Source organism: Chamaea fasciata, unplaced genomic scaffold (assembly GCF_029207755.1).
Source record: "Chamaea fasciata isolate MVZ Bird 193981 ecotype frontalis unplaced genomic scaffold, bChaFas1.0.hap1 SCAF_1, whole genome shotgun sequence".
Classification (NCBI taxonomy): domain Eukaryota; kingdom Metazoa; phylum Chordata; class Aves; order Passeriformes; family Sylviidae; genus Chamaea; species Chamaea fasciata.
In genome coordinates, this window is record NW_027094086.1 from 20,825,417 (window position 1) to 20,842,206 (window position 16,790).

Consider the following 16,790-nt stretch of genomic DNA (forward strand, 5'->3'; position numbering starts at 1 on the left):
ACTATCTATTTCTTAAACAGACTTAACAGTACCAAGTAGTATTTATATTAAACTTCAATAATTTTGGTGGTAAGTTGTTCCCATAACGTCATAAATATACTGTGTGAGTGGATGTTGTGGGCTGTGCAGTATATCATCAAATAACAGCTTCATTTATTTCTGTTTCAGATTAAGGGAAGTTTCAGAGAAGCTGAACAAATATAATTTAAACAGGTAAGGCATATCACATGCTGCTCTAAGTCACTTAGGAAAGCACAATTTCTCTAAAAGCAACAAGAAGCAGATGATTGTACTGTAGGTGGTGGAGCCTTAGAAATCCTCAGTGCTACTGATATTTAAGTCCAGACATGCTTCAGATAACACAGTTCAGATAACACAGGAAGAAAATGGAAGATTCTCAGTCATGATAAATTACATTATTAAAACCCAACAAAACCTTAATTACAAAATGACTTCTTAATATGAGGTGTAAACCCTGTTGTTTATTGCTGATCAGATCAAGTGAAAACTATCACCTTTTAAGATCTTTCTCCTGCATTTTATGTGCTGCGTGCTTCAATTAATGCATGTTTAGTCATTTTTGAAAGTTTTTCGTGTTGGTAACCACCACTGCACATTTTTCCTTCCATGCACAACTTGATGGGTTGTTTTTTTTTTTTCAGACTTCAAAAGTTCTAAAATACTATGAATTCTCACTTTTTATTTTCAGCCACCCGCCTTTGAATGTATTGGAACAGGCCACTATTAAACAGTGTGTGGTGGGACCAAATCATGCTGCATTTCTTCTGGAGGTAAGTTGCTGAAATCTTCCCAGATAACACACTTAAAAGCATACAGTTAAAATTAGTTATTTTAACATTAAATTGATTAACACTCTTCAGTAACTGAAGACTTGTGTTTTAATTTTTATGGTAAACTTGACTTATATTTCAGTTTTGAACACTTCCTTTTCTTGTTCCAAATACAGGATGGTAGAGTCTGCAGGATTGGTTTTTCAGTTCAACCAGACAGATTGGAATTGGGTAAACCTGAGAATAGTGATGGGTAAGAAATGCTTTTCTTCTAAGATATTTTTTTAACTCGATAAGCAGCTCGGCTGCTTTTCTGGTTTTGTTTTTATTTGGTTTCAAAGTAGATTTTGGAATGGATACTTTGAATAGAGACACAATGGTTATGGTGATGCAGCCAAACAGCCTAGCTTGACAAACTGGTGTAGGAAGAAATAGTATATGTGATTCTGATATGTGATTCTGAAAGAAGTGAGACAGGCTCTCTTTAACTTCAAGAAACAAACTACTCCAAAAAGAATCCTTAAGAAAGAAGCTGTGTTAAACTGTTAAACTTAATGTAGAATCCACTCTGAAAGTGGTCCCATCTGGCAAGGGTCACTTTCTAGACCAGTGGTCCTTGGTCCAGGTAAGTCCCCCTTCATAGGACTAATTAACAGTTCAGATTTGAATTTAAACCACTTAATATTGAAGTAGCATACTCAGGCTCAGGTTTACAGATAGAACACCTGCTGATTACAATTTGTACATATACACTAATGAAAAACTTAGCACAGTGGCTAATTCCAGTCACTAATTAGCTTAATATGTGTTTGCAACTGTGCTGTTATGGAGTGCTCATGTACGTAAGGTCTGTTAGGCATGCTTTCCACTTTCTTTTTCCAGTGTACCTCTTAATATACAGTTAGATTAGTTTGGAATATTCCCCAAGGGTGTTGCTTAAGCTGGTATGTTACCAGACTAAGTCCCTGAGAATTTCAACCTGGGATTCCAGGTTTTGTTCTTAACCCATTTGGGATTGTTTTGTGACTGATTTACCATCTTTTACTTTCAGTTCAAAGTTGAGCAGTGGCTCAGGGGCAGGAAGGACATCCAGGCCAGGCAGGACTAGTGACTCCCCATGGTTTCTGTCTGGTTCTGAAACTCTGGGCAGACTGGCAGGCAACACCCTTGGGTAAGTTTTGATAGGATTGAGGCTGCAATCTGTTTGTTCCATATTTGAGTATATGTGTATACACATATATAAACTGTATGCAGTATGTCTAAGGGAACGTATAATCACATCAGTTGTGTAGGTAGGGTAAAACAAAAAGCCCTTGATTGACTTGGTTAAAATGACAGACATTTAAGTGACCCTTCAGCACATAGGATACAGAGAATTCTTCATATATGTGTGAAGAATAACTTGGTTTAGGCTGTGTTGTCTTCTTTTGAATGCTTTTTAGTTCCTTGATTTTTGAAAAGCAGTCTTTTAGAGGGACACTATCAATTTAAACCATGATAGGCTAGAAGCATAAAGTGAAATGAGTGCATTTATGCAGAAAGAGCCTTCATTATGTGCTCCATTGTTTTGTGCCTTTCACTCCCTTGCCTCAAGTCATGAGTGGTATTTTGATAGCTAGGGTCCTATACATAGTATAGAAAAGGAACATTTGGAAAAGGTTGTTTCTCAGAACCTTTAGTATTATACTATATGCAAAATGTACTGTATAGATCCAGATTTCTTGTGATTAGCTTTAAAATTGATGGTGTCCCTTTTTATAGAAAGGTAATTTTCATTCCATAATGACACTGATCTCCTTGTTACATATTTTTGTAAGACATGTCTAACTATGCTGCTTCCTAAGCTTACTAACTGCAGTAAGGAGAACTGTGGTTTCTGCATGTGAATGATTTGTTACGAGGAAGGAACTACATCTTTTCCATGAATTTCCAGAAAATTTGTTATTTTTGTATTACCAGATAGACTAATTTCATTTGAGCCTTAGTTGCATGAAGAACCATCCCCATAACCTTCCCAAATTTTTTCTGAAATCATTAGGCATCTGAACCTAAAAATCTGTGTGTTAAATGTCAAAGACGAACTAGAGACAAACTAATATTGTCATGTTCAAGAACTTACTGTGGGATGTGTAGCGCATTTTTTCCCTCATTATTCTTAGCGAAGCATAATGTGTTAAAATTGTTTGAATCTTAGAGACCAGCCCTGAAGTGTTCCTAATGTCTTCTCTTGAATGTCTTGGAACTAGGTAGTTGAAAGTCACTGAACTAATAGCACTGTGCACTATAACTAATCTGTTAAATGGAAGGAATAATTACCTTAATTTGAATCTAAAATCATTCAAACTGTGGAGCCATTAGAGTAGATCACTGGATTTGGAAAATTGCTAGCATGCTGCTGCACAGTGGAGAGATGTGGTAAACTAGTCGGTGAACAGAAAGGAGATAAAAGATTTGTATTCTATGTTAATATTTATTTTAGGTTGAGATGGCTTTTATAGCAGTGGCTGTGTCCTTGTTCTCTTTAACAGGACTAGGTTAGGACACAGGGAATATTTGAATTATTACACAAATAGAAATGGTTTTAACTGTTAGATGTCTAAATGATGTCATTGATAGTTTCTAACTTAAAGTAGAAAATGCATCTGTAGTAAGTATTAACATCTAATACAGAACTTTTTCTTTAACCCCACACCTCCCTCCAGAGGGCTGAATTGAGAGTTGCTCTGTAGGTAGAATTTGACTTCCCCTCAGCCCTGTTCTTTTCCTCTCAGCCACCTTCCCACCTTCAGAACAGTTTAAATGGCTTATTTTATTTAAAATGTCACGTTCTTTGATGGGTGGTTTTGTGGGTTTTTTTTCTGTTTTCAGTAGTATCTTTTTATTTTTTTAGAATTCTATTTCTAACTCATGAGACAAGACTTTTCCTAAAGACATAATTGAACTGCTTTTGTCTTACCTTGTCGTTGTCTTTGTGGTCGCTAGCTAGAATTCTGTAAATGTACATGTGTCTGACAGGGCCTTGTCTTAAGCAGGCACTTGAGTTACTCTGTTGTTGCAGGGTCTTGTCAGGAGGAAAAAGAAAAGCCAATTAAAAAAGGGTGCTAGTAATCAACTGAAGGCATACAATGCAAGACAAATATTCTTACTTAATTAGCTTAATAGCTACATATGGTAGACTTCTAGTGTATATTTATTAGATACTGTTTTAGAGAACATATCTTTGTTTTTGTGTCTGATTTTAAATGTTTTTCTTGAAAGGAGTTTGAGACTTAAAGTGGTTGATAGCAGGAAGGTTCTGCTGATCCAGATTATTAAGTAGCAGTAATACCATATCCAATATCCTTTAAGGTGTATTACAAGATAAAGCTTAGTTAAGATGGAAGAACAAACCAAAGTCTCTTGTCTTTCATGGCACCAGATTATCTTGTCTTAAATTCAGAGCAGATTCAATTGACACAGTTCTGTGGTGATAATTATTAGTGGATAGTTGTAATGATGGTGAGATGTTTATTTTTACAAATGACTGTCTTTTAGTTGCCATGTTTTGATGCTGGTTCATAGAAATGAAGAAACTGTTCAGTCAGTTCAGGCATGTTTTTGCAATGCGTACAGTTGATGTTGATTTCCGCAACAAGAATAGGTAAAAAGTAGAGTATCTCTTGTAAACTATACCCGAGGATCAGGGAACTATCTAGTGTGAGATTTCTTTTGCAGTAGAGAAGATTACTTGGTTTTTCCAATGTAATCTTAACTGCTTTTTTAATGTAAATTAAGTATCAGAAGCTTTAGATGATCCACCTAAGTATAGTGATCTTCTGTCAGAGCCACTGACAATGAAGTTGGTGCATGAGTGCTTTTATGGCAGGAAATTGATAGATAAGTGTTAAATGTTATGCTGCTGCTACTGCTTTTAGAAAATCTGGAAATTGATCCTATTATGTGTTTATGCATGTATACATCCACACAGCTATACGAATAGGAAAGAGTGCAAGTTCCAGTTGGAGTTCTGTTTTTTTTAATTTCTTCTTCAGAACTTTATCAGTTTCCTGGTGTTCTTGTTCTTTCTAGTTTTGAGAGTTACTTTTATAGTGTTTGTCTGTGAAGTCAAGCTGCAATATTTTTCAGAGGCTGTTTATAAGTTACTAATAATAAAACTAAAGACTCTGTAAGTAGTCTCCAAAGTATGCTGCTGTATTAAAAAAAACAAATAATCTAAATCTTGTAGAAGTCGCTGGAGTTCAGGGGTTGGTGGAAGTGGAGGAGGATCTTCTGGTAGATCATCTGCTGGAGCTCGAGACTCTCGGAGGCAGACCAGAGTTATACGCACAGGACGTGATAGAGGGTCTGGACTGCTGGGGAGTCAACCACAACCAGTGATTCCAGCATCAGTCATTCCAGAGGAGCTAATTTCACAGGTATGGGAACTAGAAACTGCATGTTGCCAAAAACTTGGAGAGCTTCTCAGAGCATGCCTGCCAGAATGTGTTGTAATAGTGCCTGCTCTCCTATGGCCTGCAGGTGAAGAAACTGACTTTGCTTAGGTGACTTGGTTTTATTCTTAAATACGTAGTGGAAGTGATAGACTTTTGGATTCTAGAATTTTCATTTCCCAAATGTCCCCCAAGACAGGATATATGTTTAAGGTAGTTGAGGAAGGCCATGTTTGGTTGCAGAGGGGAGATTTAGTGGGAAAATCAAATATTTGAGAATAGTATCAAGTGTTAAGTTTCTTGAAGGAATGTAACCAAGGTGGGCAGATCGACTTTTTTTCATGTTTAATAGAAGGAATGATCCATTTCAGATGTAAATGAAAGATATAAAATTTATTTATTCTCTTTAAAATACTGATAATTTTTCTTCATGGACACCTCTGCTTAATTTTTTATAAATGTGACTTTTATGAATGTTGAGTATAAATTGCTCTGCTTTTGCCCTTGCTCTGCTTTTGCCTTTTAATGCACTAAAATCTGAAGAAGCTGTTAAGTCTGTTAAAACATTTTCCTTCAACATATTTGAAGAAAAGAATACATTTAAAATATATGACTAGTTAATGTATTTTAACTGTTAGCTTAGAACTAGTTGCTGATTGACATTTGAAATACTGATATTAGTTGCTGGACCAAAGATAATCTACTTTACTTCGCTTGCTGTGATATTTTACCTTCTTTTTTTTATTATTTTTTAAATAGTGTACTTTGTTTATCTTTACAGCAGAAGTGTCTAAAACATTTTTGGGGTAACTTTAAAACAGAGCAATGGGAAAGATCTTTGCAGATGGTCTGTAGATTTTAGGCAGTCTCAAAAATCTGTAAAGTTGTGGGATAGAATGTTATGACAAAAATTTACCTTTGTTTGGTGTTAGAATGTCCCTTTTTTTTTTTTTTTTTTTTTTTTTTCTTGCCAACAGACCAGTTTACTTGGTGCCTTATTTTTACTCTGTTATGAAAATACTTGGTACTTGTTTCTTACGTTCTTTTGTTTGTGATCTTCCAAAACTCTCATCATCTCTGACGTTCAGTAGAGGCTAATCTGAAAAAACAAAGTACTCTGAGTCCTAGGCTTAGAGGAGTAAATCAGAATTTGTCCGTTTTTTTGTAAATTCATTGCATCTGATGTTTGGAAGGTTTTATCTGCATTTGGACTTTGTCAATAAAAACTTCAGTGTTGCAGAAACTGCTGATGATAAACCTTTAGAAACAGAATGACGAGAAAAATGGAGTCATTAAGGTGGTTTTGTTTGAAGGGCAGTGTAAAGAGAAACCAGTGTAAAAGACAGGAATTGAGGTGCAGTTTTGTCTTAGCAGTTGATTGTAAACTCTCTTGTTTGACATACTAAGTTTAAACACTTTTATAGAAACATACAGAACACTCTTAAAGCCAGATTTTGCTTATTATTTAACTACAGCATTAAACATTCCAAGAAGTAGATTCTGAGATTCCACTAGGAGATTTAGTGCCAAAGTTGGAGTTCAGTAGCCTAACTAGAACTGTGAGAAGGCTGGATATCAAGTACAGGATACTGTGAAAAATTGATATGAGCCTGTTTTTGTATGTATTGTTACTGACTTTTTATTCTTATTAGACTTCTTTTAGAATGAAGCACGATGAATAGTGGTTGATGAGCTGAGAATGACCAGTAACCAATTCACTCTGCTCTTACAGGCACAAGTTGTTTTACAAGGGAAGTCCAGAAGTATTATTATTCGAGAACTCCAGCGAACAAATCTGGATGTAAACCTTGCTGTAAATAATTTGTTGAGTCGTGATGATGAAGATGGAGATGATGGGGATGACACAGCAAGTGAATCATATCTTCCTGGAGGTTTGTATCCTGCAACTTTTGATAAAGAAATGCCAATGTGTTCATAATTTTCTGTATTTAACTATTGACAGCAAGCTCTGTGCTGTGCAAGGTGCACAGCGTAGACAATTCTTGCTTATAGGAGCAAAATCTAAAGATGTATAAAACAAAAGATGGACTGGGATGTCTTGAGGGATTAGAAGAGCCACTGAAGAATAACAGTTGATACTGTTTGTGGGGGGCATGAAAGTTATGTTTTCTTTTAGGGTCCCAGGCTTTGTAACACTAGCATTACTTTCGTCTATTTTCCTGCTCAGTGAGATGCTGAGACTGCTATGTGGCTTGCTCTTAAAAGCTAATTCTAAAACTTTCTAGTGACTTGCATGTTTTTTACTACTAACATATATTCTTAATATCTACACAAGTTTTTAGAGCAAAAATTATATGCTTTTTTAAAATCAGAAAGCCTTAATAGAGGGCAAACCAGTTTACAGTAGTTACAGTTAGATTGAGAATTTATTCTTCATCTCAAGTTCCCCTTATAAATGCTGTTCTCCCTATAATGGCAAAGTCCTGTAATAAACGTGCAGCTATTTTTGAAATACAGTCTGTCCCATAAAATTGCTTTTTATGAAACACTTTGAATCTTCTTTTGCATTGGCTAAATAATTTAGGCAATCTTTTCTTGCTGAATGAACAGATTTGAAAACATAGCAGCCAAATCCAGTGTTGTGTTAGTTGCACTGCACAAAAAAGAACACATCTGAACTCTGACTACATAGTAACTTTTCTTCTGTGTATCAAAATGATGTTTTGATATTTTTCTAATAAATGGTTTTTTGGGGGTTTTTTTCTGCTCATCTGGTTCACCAGGAGGGTTCATGGGCTTTGTCCATCTTTATCTTGTCAGTCATGTGATTAGAGAATGTTTTTATTTTCATTTCTGCAACAAAAGCTTTGCATTTCATTTTGCTTCTTCTAGTTTTAGTTGCACCTGTCAAGCATCTTTATTTTGCTGTAGAATCAAAAATTCTTTGGTGAGAGGGGTGAAAAATCTTTAATCTCAGTCTTGTTGTTTAGTGATTGGCTTAATAGCATTAGACAGATGCACAGGAGGAAGTAAATTCTCCTAAGTATCCAAGTGTTCAAAGCACTTCTTAGTCTTAAGCATACCCAAGTGCATTGCTCCAGAGCTGGCCTTCAGAAGATAAATCACAGTTAGGAATTTCTGCTGTAAATTACTGCTTTTAACCACACTAACCAGCCTTCTACAGCATTAACTGTTCTCTGAGTACCTCTTGTGATCCTAAGGATTAATTGACGGTCTGTCTGACAACCTGTGACTGGTAACATTAATTTGAAGGTGCCTCCTCTGCATTTTGTGAGTCTCATGTATTTGAGATGGGTTAAAGTACTATGCAGAGTTTCAATGTCCTCACTGGATGTCCAGAAAAAAAATTTCTCCTTAATCTTTAAATCTTAAATTAATCTTTAAATCTTAAATTAATCTTTAAATCTTCTTCCCTGTTCAGAGTAAATTTCTGTAAGGGATTGCAATGTCCTAAAATTAGGTTTTTCCTCTGTTTTACCCCACAGAGAAATTTGGCTAATTTTTTCCTAGTTTTTATGGGAAAAGATGTGGAAATTATGACTGAAATGACAGTTGATCTGCCTTAACACCAGTCTTCAGAGATGTAATTTGTGATTTGTAGAATGTGCATGCCTTCTCTGTCCCAAGTTTTATGGGTGAAAATCAGTTTGTTGCACAGAAATTAATTAGTTTGGTATCTGAAACTGATCAGAAGTCTAGCTGAACGCTAGGCAGTGCTGTCATGACTCTACTGTTGAAACATTGAATAGTACAAATTGCCGGCTTTGCTTGTGTCACATGACCAAGCTAGTTTTCAGGAAAAACAAATGGTCAGAGAAAGTTGTCTGTAGCTGTTTTTAAAAGTATTTTGCTCTAGACACTGCAGTCTTCTTGCTTTCACTTGTCATCTCATGTCTGGATGCCCCTTTGGAACTAAAACATCAACAGAGAAAACTGTGGATAACTGATTAATGCTATATGCATTCACTTGTCAGGCTTTTTTATTTTTTCTGAAAGATAAAGAATCTTTATAAAATTTTGTCAAATTGTGCTTTAAAGCTTTTTGATTTTCATTTCAAGCACAAAAAAAGCAAGTGACAGGATAGAATTTGCCTCTGGACTTTTGAGGCTCTTGCATTTCAGTTCAAAGCATATGTTAATTTTGTCTTTCTGCCTTCTGCACGTCTGATGCTTTGTGGCCCTTCAATTTAGGGGTTACTTCTCTAAGCTTTCCAAGATAGAGAAACTTTTTTTAAAGCACTTTACATATGATTAAAAAAAAATCATTAATAAACTAAGATACTTTCCAAGTACTGTGAAATTAATGAATTCTTGTTTAATGGATAATTTCTTACTGTATCATTTGTGATGGTTCCAGTTAGTTTTGTAAACCTTATACATTGACTTGAGGTAGGAAAAAGCATGTTTCAATCCTTGAATTCTTCAAAATGTCTTAAGTGAAGTGCAGAGCATTACTTTTCTGCACAGATTGCTATCAACAAGCGTCTCTTAAATATTTATTTTTGAATCCCAGTGTACTTTGATTTTTGGCTTCTCTAATCTAGTCCTGTTTCTTTTGTTTTATGATAGTTAGCAGAGAGGACTGTGGGTTCATTTGTTTCATAACAAATACATGAGGAGAATAATCAAGGTAAAAATACATAGAGCCAAGATCATTTAGCGTGGGAAAGACTCAACAGCCTTTGTGAGGCTTTCTGTGGACTTTATATTCTGCTAATATTCTGAATACAGATGCTGTAGATGTTAAAATGTTTTGTTGTTTGTGTAGTTCAGAGCAGTGCATATTTGCTCAGTAACTTCTGCATGGTACAGTGGGTTCTCTCTGTTTGGGGCTTGTGAAATGTGGGTTTGACAACATCCAGGTTGCTTTGCAGAGAAGAGAGATGGGCTGGTATCGCAGCAGGACTTACTGTGCTGGCTTCCAGTGAGGGGAGAAGGGAACTGCAGCTTAGTGTAGGATCAGCTCAGTGGTTTGCCTTTGGGGAAAACTGTTAGATAATGGGGTTGGGAGGGTTTTGTGGTTTTGTTGTTGTGGTTTGGCTTACTTTATTGTTGGGTAGGTTTTTGTGAACTTCAAGTTGGGTAATATTTTGAATAAATATTATCTTATCAAGAATGAATTCTGGAGTTCTGTTTTAGTCTAGTTTCCTAGGAAACCAAAACAAATGTTTCTCTCCCTTCACTGTCACAGTTATGCCAATTTAATCCAAACTTGAAAGAGGAGGAGGTACTGAACACATTGAGTACTTGAATATTTCATAAAAGTGTGCAGCTGAGAAGAGGGGAGAGAACTTACGATTTCCCCCTTAAGGGAAAAGGTTTTTAAAGTGAGCTCAACTTGATCAGAGCTGATCTAAGCAATGCCTTCAGTTCATGAATCTGGTGATAATGTTTTTTGACTTTCTGCTTATGTACATACTAAAAATGAGGGGGTTTTATTGATTTTTTTTTTTTGTGTTTGGGAGTATTTTTTTTGTTTGTTTCTTTCCTCTTAACTGGATATCCTTTTCCTTCCAATTCTCTACAGTATTTAGTAGTGAATGATAGATATTTTCTTACAAAAATAGGTTCGTCAGAAGTATCACACCTAGGTTTGAAGGGAGCAGTCTGATTCTGGTCTAACACAGCACAAAAGATGAATGATACAATCCCATGAGATATGTCTTAAGAGCAGGAAGATAAAGACATAGAGAGTGGGGTTTTTTTTTGGTGGTGATTTTTTTTTTTTTTAAACTGGATTCTTAAACTGGATGTAGCCTTGCAGTATCTGTGTTTTCACAGCGCTAAAAAAATTCCAGTGATGTTTGAAGGGGAGTGGATTTGGCTCCTATCCCTACTGGTTTTAGCACCTTTCTTTGCTGATATAGAAAATGGAAGAAGGGGGATCTCTTTCAGAAATACTGGAAGAAAATTAAAATCTGATTTGAAGCTGAAATAAGAGGGTAAGAAAAGGCTTCATTTCGTTACTCATCTTAATGCGTATTTAGCCCAAACCCACATAGTTTTGGTTCTTATGTCTGATAGCTTGAAGTTTTACTTTTTTTTTTTGTAAACACAGCTAAACTCAAGATGCCTGACCTGGTGGAAGGTTTGTGTGTGTGTGTGTGCGTCACAAGTTAGTATGTGTTTTCTGTCAAGAGGATTTCTCACACAGCTTGCCTTAAAAAAAATCCAGTATTATCCATTTTGAATGAGGGTGGGAAGTTCTTTTCTGTACTGGGCAATTTGGTTCCTAGAAAGAGATCAGAGGTCTTTGTAGTTTTTTTTTTTCTGGATGCTGACCAAAAGATATCCGAACTAGTTGCTAGACTATGGACGGGTTGGAGCTTACCTAGAAAAAGATGGTTTTGGGAGGAGGGAGCAGTATGTTAGTATTGGGAAATACAACAGAATCTCATGTGTGTTCCCAGCTCTGAAAGTCTGTTACTTACGAGTTGACACTGAAGGTGAGGTGTGCTGCAGCTCTATCATTGTGAAAAGCCAGTAGCAGTCAGGGTAAGGGTACTGTGAGTGATCTGTATTGTTTTAGATAGAGCCTGTTTGCCTAATGCGGATTTTCTTTCTAAGATTTCCAAGCAGTCTGTCATGTATTACTTTCTTAAGTGTACTGTGTGAACTATGGAGTCAGAAATCGTGTGCTTTTAGAAGCACAGCCTACAATTGAGTGGATTGCTTAGTTAATGCAAAAAGCATTTATGTGGGTCTTGTCTTGAATCCACTGTGCTCACTGGTTTACAGTGCTGTTTTTCTGTGGATACTCGGTGGTATGTATTACATTTCCTGTAGATGAGAGTTTAGAAATACAAGGATGAATATTCTGATGTGCAGGGATGTGAAAGTCTTAAGTGAATTTATACCAGCTCTAAGAGCAGACTTCTGGCTCCTTTTCAGTTTTTGGATACCCTCTACTTTGTGTCCCTCCCTCCATTTCATTGCAAGCACTGAGAAAAAGACCCATAATAATCAGATTCTGCTGTTAAGAATGCTTGTTTTCTAGCCTCTGTTTCATTTTATGCCTATGAGATACAGGCTGAGAACTGGATGTGCAGAAATTCTGTGGCTCCATCCAAGTTTCCTGAAGAGACTATGTTTTTAGCCTCACATGAGCTTCACAGGTGGTTTAAGCAGATGAGGTTGTCCTGCTGCCAGAAGGCACTATCCTGCAATTCTCTTGCATGGGGGTGAGATATTTGTGCTTGTATGGGCTAGTGAAACCTTATTTGGGGAGCCTGATTTTTTTTTTTAATTTATTTTTTATTTGTTTAATTTTTTTTTTGAAGTCAGATTTACTTGAAAGTTTGGGAAGGGCGGAACTATTTCCTTTGGCAGCGAGCAGTAGGGTCTGGTCAGCTTTGCAGCATATGGTGAAGTTCCACCTTTGGGGCTCTGATTACTCCATTAAGTCAGTCTGAAGATCCCTTCCCACCTTACTTCTATACCCAGTGAACTTCTGTTTCAAGCCAGGTGAATGCAGTAGTTGTAGATTTAGAAATCCCCCCTTGCCCCAAGGAGGTGCTTGCCACAGGGATAAGGGAGGAAAGTAGGACTTCCCTTGGCGAGCAAGATGGTGGTCAGGTTCAGTTGTCTTGACAGTCCATATAGCTGGCCTTCAATAAGTTGCATGAATTTCCAGTAGCCTCTTTTGTGTGTGGACAGAAGCTTTATTGTAGTTAATGGAAGGAAATTTTTTGCATTTTAATGATGATCATAACTTCAGGGAAACTCAAGTTTTCTAACACGGAAGCTAGGGCTGTCACAGGATTTAATTTAAGTTCAACCTTTTGGTTTGGTTGGGTCTTTTTTTTTTAAACTGCATGGTATTGTGCTTTTTCCAGATAACTGTTGTTGTTGATGTAGCTACCATTTAAAGCTTTGTATGGAGAGCTGCAATGCAAGTTGCTAGCTTGTGAATTAAATGAGTACATCATTCTCTGAAAGAAACATTCTATGGAGAAACGTGCAGTCTGGCATCAAGGACGTGGCTGTGCAAAGGCTGCCTTTCTCCATCAGCTCTGTCCTCCCTTCATTCTAGGTCATCTTGGGGGTTCTGCATCACGTGCATGAGTGTGTGTGCACATGTGTGTATTTGTTTCTATCTTATTTTAGTGCTTTGTTCTTTCAAGTGACAGTCAAAAGTTTGAATTTCTGGGATACAGAACAATATGTTTTGGGGAAGTCTTGTTTGGGAAATGTGCTTAGGTAAGTGACAGAGCAGTTCTTGCAGGGAAGCTGGTTTTGTTCACTAGTTCGCCAAGCTTGATTGTAAATGTGTTTGCATAGGAGGCACATGAGTTTGCACTGGTGAATCTGAAGAGCAGAAATTCAATTAATAGATAGGATTTTTTTGTTTTATTTTGATTCGTTTAGTTGATGGTCTCTCTAGCTGATGTTTTAAGTAGCTGATTATTCACTTAAGACCCTTGTCTCCTCTTATAGAGGATCTTATGTCTCTTCTGGATGCTGACATACATTCTGCTCACCCAAGTGTCATTATTGATGCTGATGCTATGTTTTCAGAAGATATTAGTTACTTTGGTTATCCATCCTTTCGGCGCTCATCACTTTCCAGGCTAGGCTCATCCAGAGGTAATTTTGCACCTTTTTTCTTTGTAATAAGTAGTTTGCTGTGGAAAAGCTAGTGATAGTACACACTGGTGGTTTAGATGCTGATGTAATGTAAAAGTAGATTGTGATATGTTGTCAAATATAGAGTAGAGAAGTAGACTGTTTCTCCTCAAAATTATTAATGAGGTCTAACTATTAGCAGGTAAGTTCTGCAAGAATGTTAGTAGTCATATATTTTAAATATAATTATTGATCATTGGTGTTGCAAGGTGTTATAAAATTATTGCATGTTAAGTTTATTTTAAACTGTAGTGTATCTACTAATACATAGATTGCATTACAGATACATAATTTGGCTCAAAAATTAGTAATAATCAATGACATGCAGCATTCTTAATACTTTTTTTTTTTTCTTCTTTTTTTTTTTTTTTTTTTCTTCTTTTGGGTTGCTCTTTGTACACTGTTCTTCACATTTCCTTAGTTGTTCCATGACAGGAATTGCCTTTATGGAATGAGAAACTTTAGATAATAAGGAGAGAGAAGAAATCTAAATTTTACTTTTTTAAAGCATTTTTCTAGTTGGATAAGGAGAGCTATTGGCAGGTGATAAAAAAAGCTCCTTGAGTAGTGTTAGGGCATTTTTTTCTTTTAAGCATTATACACTTGAAAGATTTATAATAGACCATGCAGCAATTTCTTATCTTTTTGAGGCTGTTGCCTCAAATACAAATAGTATTTTCAAACTGTTAATCCAACCTCTGGTGTGATTGTTTATTTAGTATAGTTTTGTTGCCTTTCCTGAACGTATTATATTATATTAATTGCTGAACATGTAAATTCCTGTTACAAAATCATTATTCAGGGGTTAGTGTGATGTTTGCTAGAAAGTAAATACAACACTTATATGAAATACATCTGTAAGACAGGCTGTTGTGTTTGGCTTATGTAAAAACTTTGCCATTTTTTTAATACAGCAAAACACCCAAGACTTGGCGTAATCCATTGAAACTATGATATAATAATGCAGTCATCTCGTATATGTAATTCCAGTTGATTTTTGTGAGCATAAGTGAGGTACTTCTTAGGTTAAAATGCATTTATGTGCATGTGCGAATATTCAGCATCTGACATAACTCCTTCTAAATTCCTCCTTTTTTTTCCTTTTCTAAGGTTATTCTATGTAAGGCGTTACCACGAATTTTATAGTCCTTATTTTCCATACATAGTTGACTCGTGGAAAGTTAGTTTGATTACCTGATTAAAAAAATTTTTCTGCATGAGCGAACTGCAGAGTACTGGCTTTAGACAGTTTATAGGCCAGTTGGAGGGGAAGCATTTTGGTAAGGAACGTTTTCCTGTGAGGATCCTTTTAAAAACTTGTCTGGCTCTTGAAAAGTTTTCACTTAATCTACTCAAAGCAGATACACTTTAATTTAAGAAATCCAGTCCTATAGATTATTGCTTTAAATGAAAGGGGTTGGATTATCAAACATGTATGAGAGCTTTTTTTAATGCTTGCTTTCTTTAACCTTTTCAAATTACTGTTTTTATGGGAAAGTTGCTATGAAACTCTCTAATAAATACTCTTTTTTGGTTTTGCATAAAGCTATCAGACTGTGTAGACTTAAGACTCTTTTATTGTTGTAACTACATTGATAAAACTACAAAACTGCATATTGTACTAGAAAACATTAAATAGAAATGTTAAATGTATTTGGCCTCTTATGATGTAAGTGAAATTTCTCTAGCATTTTTCATAGTGTACAAAACTATAAGCCTTTATTTCTCTCTTATTTTATGTTGAGTAATTCTTAAGTACATATTCTTGAAAGAGTTAATATGTTGAATGTTGCATGTCAGGACTATATTTTTAATCTGTGTGAGTAGATTAACTGCTGTTAGTTGCATCCTGAAGGGTCTTTACTAGAGAGTGGCTTACTTTTATCCCACTGGTGTGACCCAATTGCATACCAGTTCTCCTTCTTCCCTTAGAGAGAGACTCTGAGCTGTTGCGTGAACGTGAGTCCGTTTTACGTTTGCGTGAACGAAGGTGGCTTGATGGAGCCTCATTTGATAATGAAAGAGGCTCAACAAGTAAGGAAGGGGAACCAAACCTGGACAAGAAGAATACACCAGTTCAAAGTCCTGTTTCTTTAGGAGAAGACTTGCAGTGGTGGCCAGATAAGGTATGGATTTTTTTAATCTATTATTTGCATCTGATGCTATAGATCTGTTTATTTTTTTATGAATACTGTGAGTTGCCTTTTTGACTGTCACATTTAGTTTTGTGAGATAATGTAATAAAGCATATTCCTTATTGTGCACTTAGTTAAATTACACATAATTAATGACACCCATATAGCTGCAATTCTGTTACTAGTGTTTTAATTTTATTCTCTGTGTATTTTCCAGATACTGCTGTAAATCATAAGGCTTGGGGTTTTTCTTTTTCTTTCTTTTGTTTATTTGGGTGCTCAAAGCATTTAATTGGCAGTAGGAAACTCATGAAACAATCTAAACTATGCTTCATCAAGGAAACATTTTTCAATAAGCATTATTATTCCTAGAGATACTTTCAATTTGAGTTTGGACTTTTAAACTACAGTGGTAAAAATTTGCATTTATTTGCGGTTGTGTTTTGAGTCAATCAGTAACTTGGTTGCTCCTTCAAAATCCTTTGGCTTTGATTAGCTATTTTTCTTTGTAACCTTAATTCCATTTTCAAGGCAAGAAGTAATTACTCCAGGAGATAAAAGTAGTAGAAACACCAGTTATATGCTGGTAATTGAGTATCTGTGGTCACTGTCATTATGGATTACCTAGATGCTTGTGGAGATGAGTTTTTGAAAACCTAAATAAAATAAAACAAAACCCAAACCAAGCAAACAAACCAAAAAACTTTGTAAGAATGGAAGTGATCATCTATGTTTAGTAGACCAATTTTTATTGACTTGGTCTGGTGTTCCCATTTCTGTCTGTCCACAGGATCTGTGGGGTTACTTTTTTGATCTGTCACACTTTC

The 16,790-nt window shown here is 35.9% G+C and overlaps 1 protein-coding gene across 1 annotated transcript in view; it reads left to right on the top strand.

Moving 5' to 3' along the window:
* Nucleotides 1–16,790, top strand: part of UBR5 (ubiquitin protein ligase E3 component n-recognin 5) — an 86,814-nt gene that overhangs the window by 17,475 nt on the left and 52,549 nt on the right. Inside the window, exons 2-9 of the mRNA XM_066177725.1 lie at nt 169–213; nt 710–791; nt 968–1,044; nt 1,843–1,962; nt 5,017–5,206; nt 6,954–7,113; nt 13,640–13,789; nt 15,743–15,954. Coding sequence (XP_066033822.1) covers nt 169–213; nt 710–791; nt 968–1,044; nt 1,843–1,962; nt 5,017–5,206; nt 6,954–7,113; nt 13,640–13,789; nt 15,743–15,954 — 1,036 coding nt within the window. The remainder of the gene's footprint in view (nt 1–168; nt 214–709; nt 792–967; nt 1,045–1,842; nt 1,963–5,016; nt 5,207–6,953; nt 7,114–13,639; nt 13,790–15,742; nt 15,955–16,790) is intronic.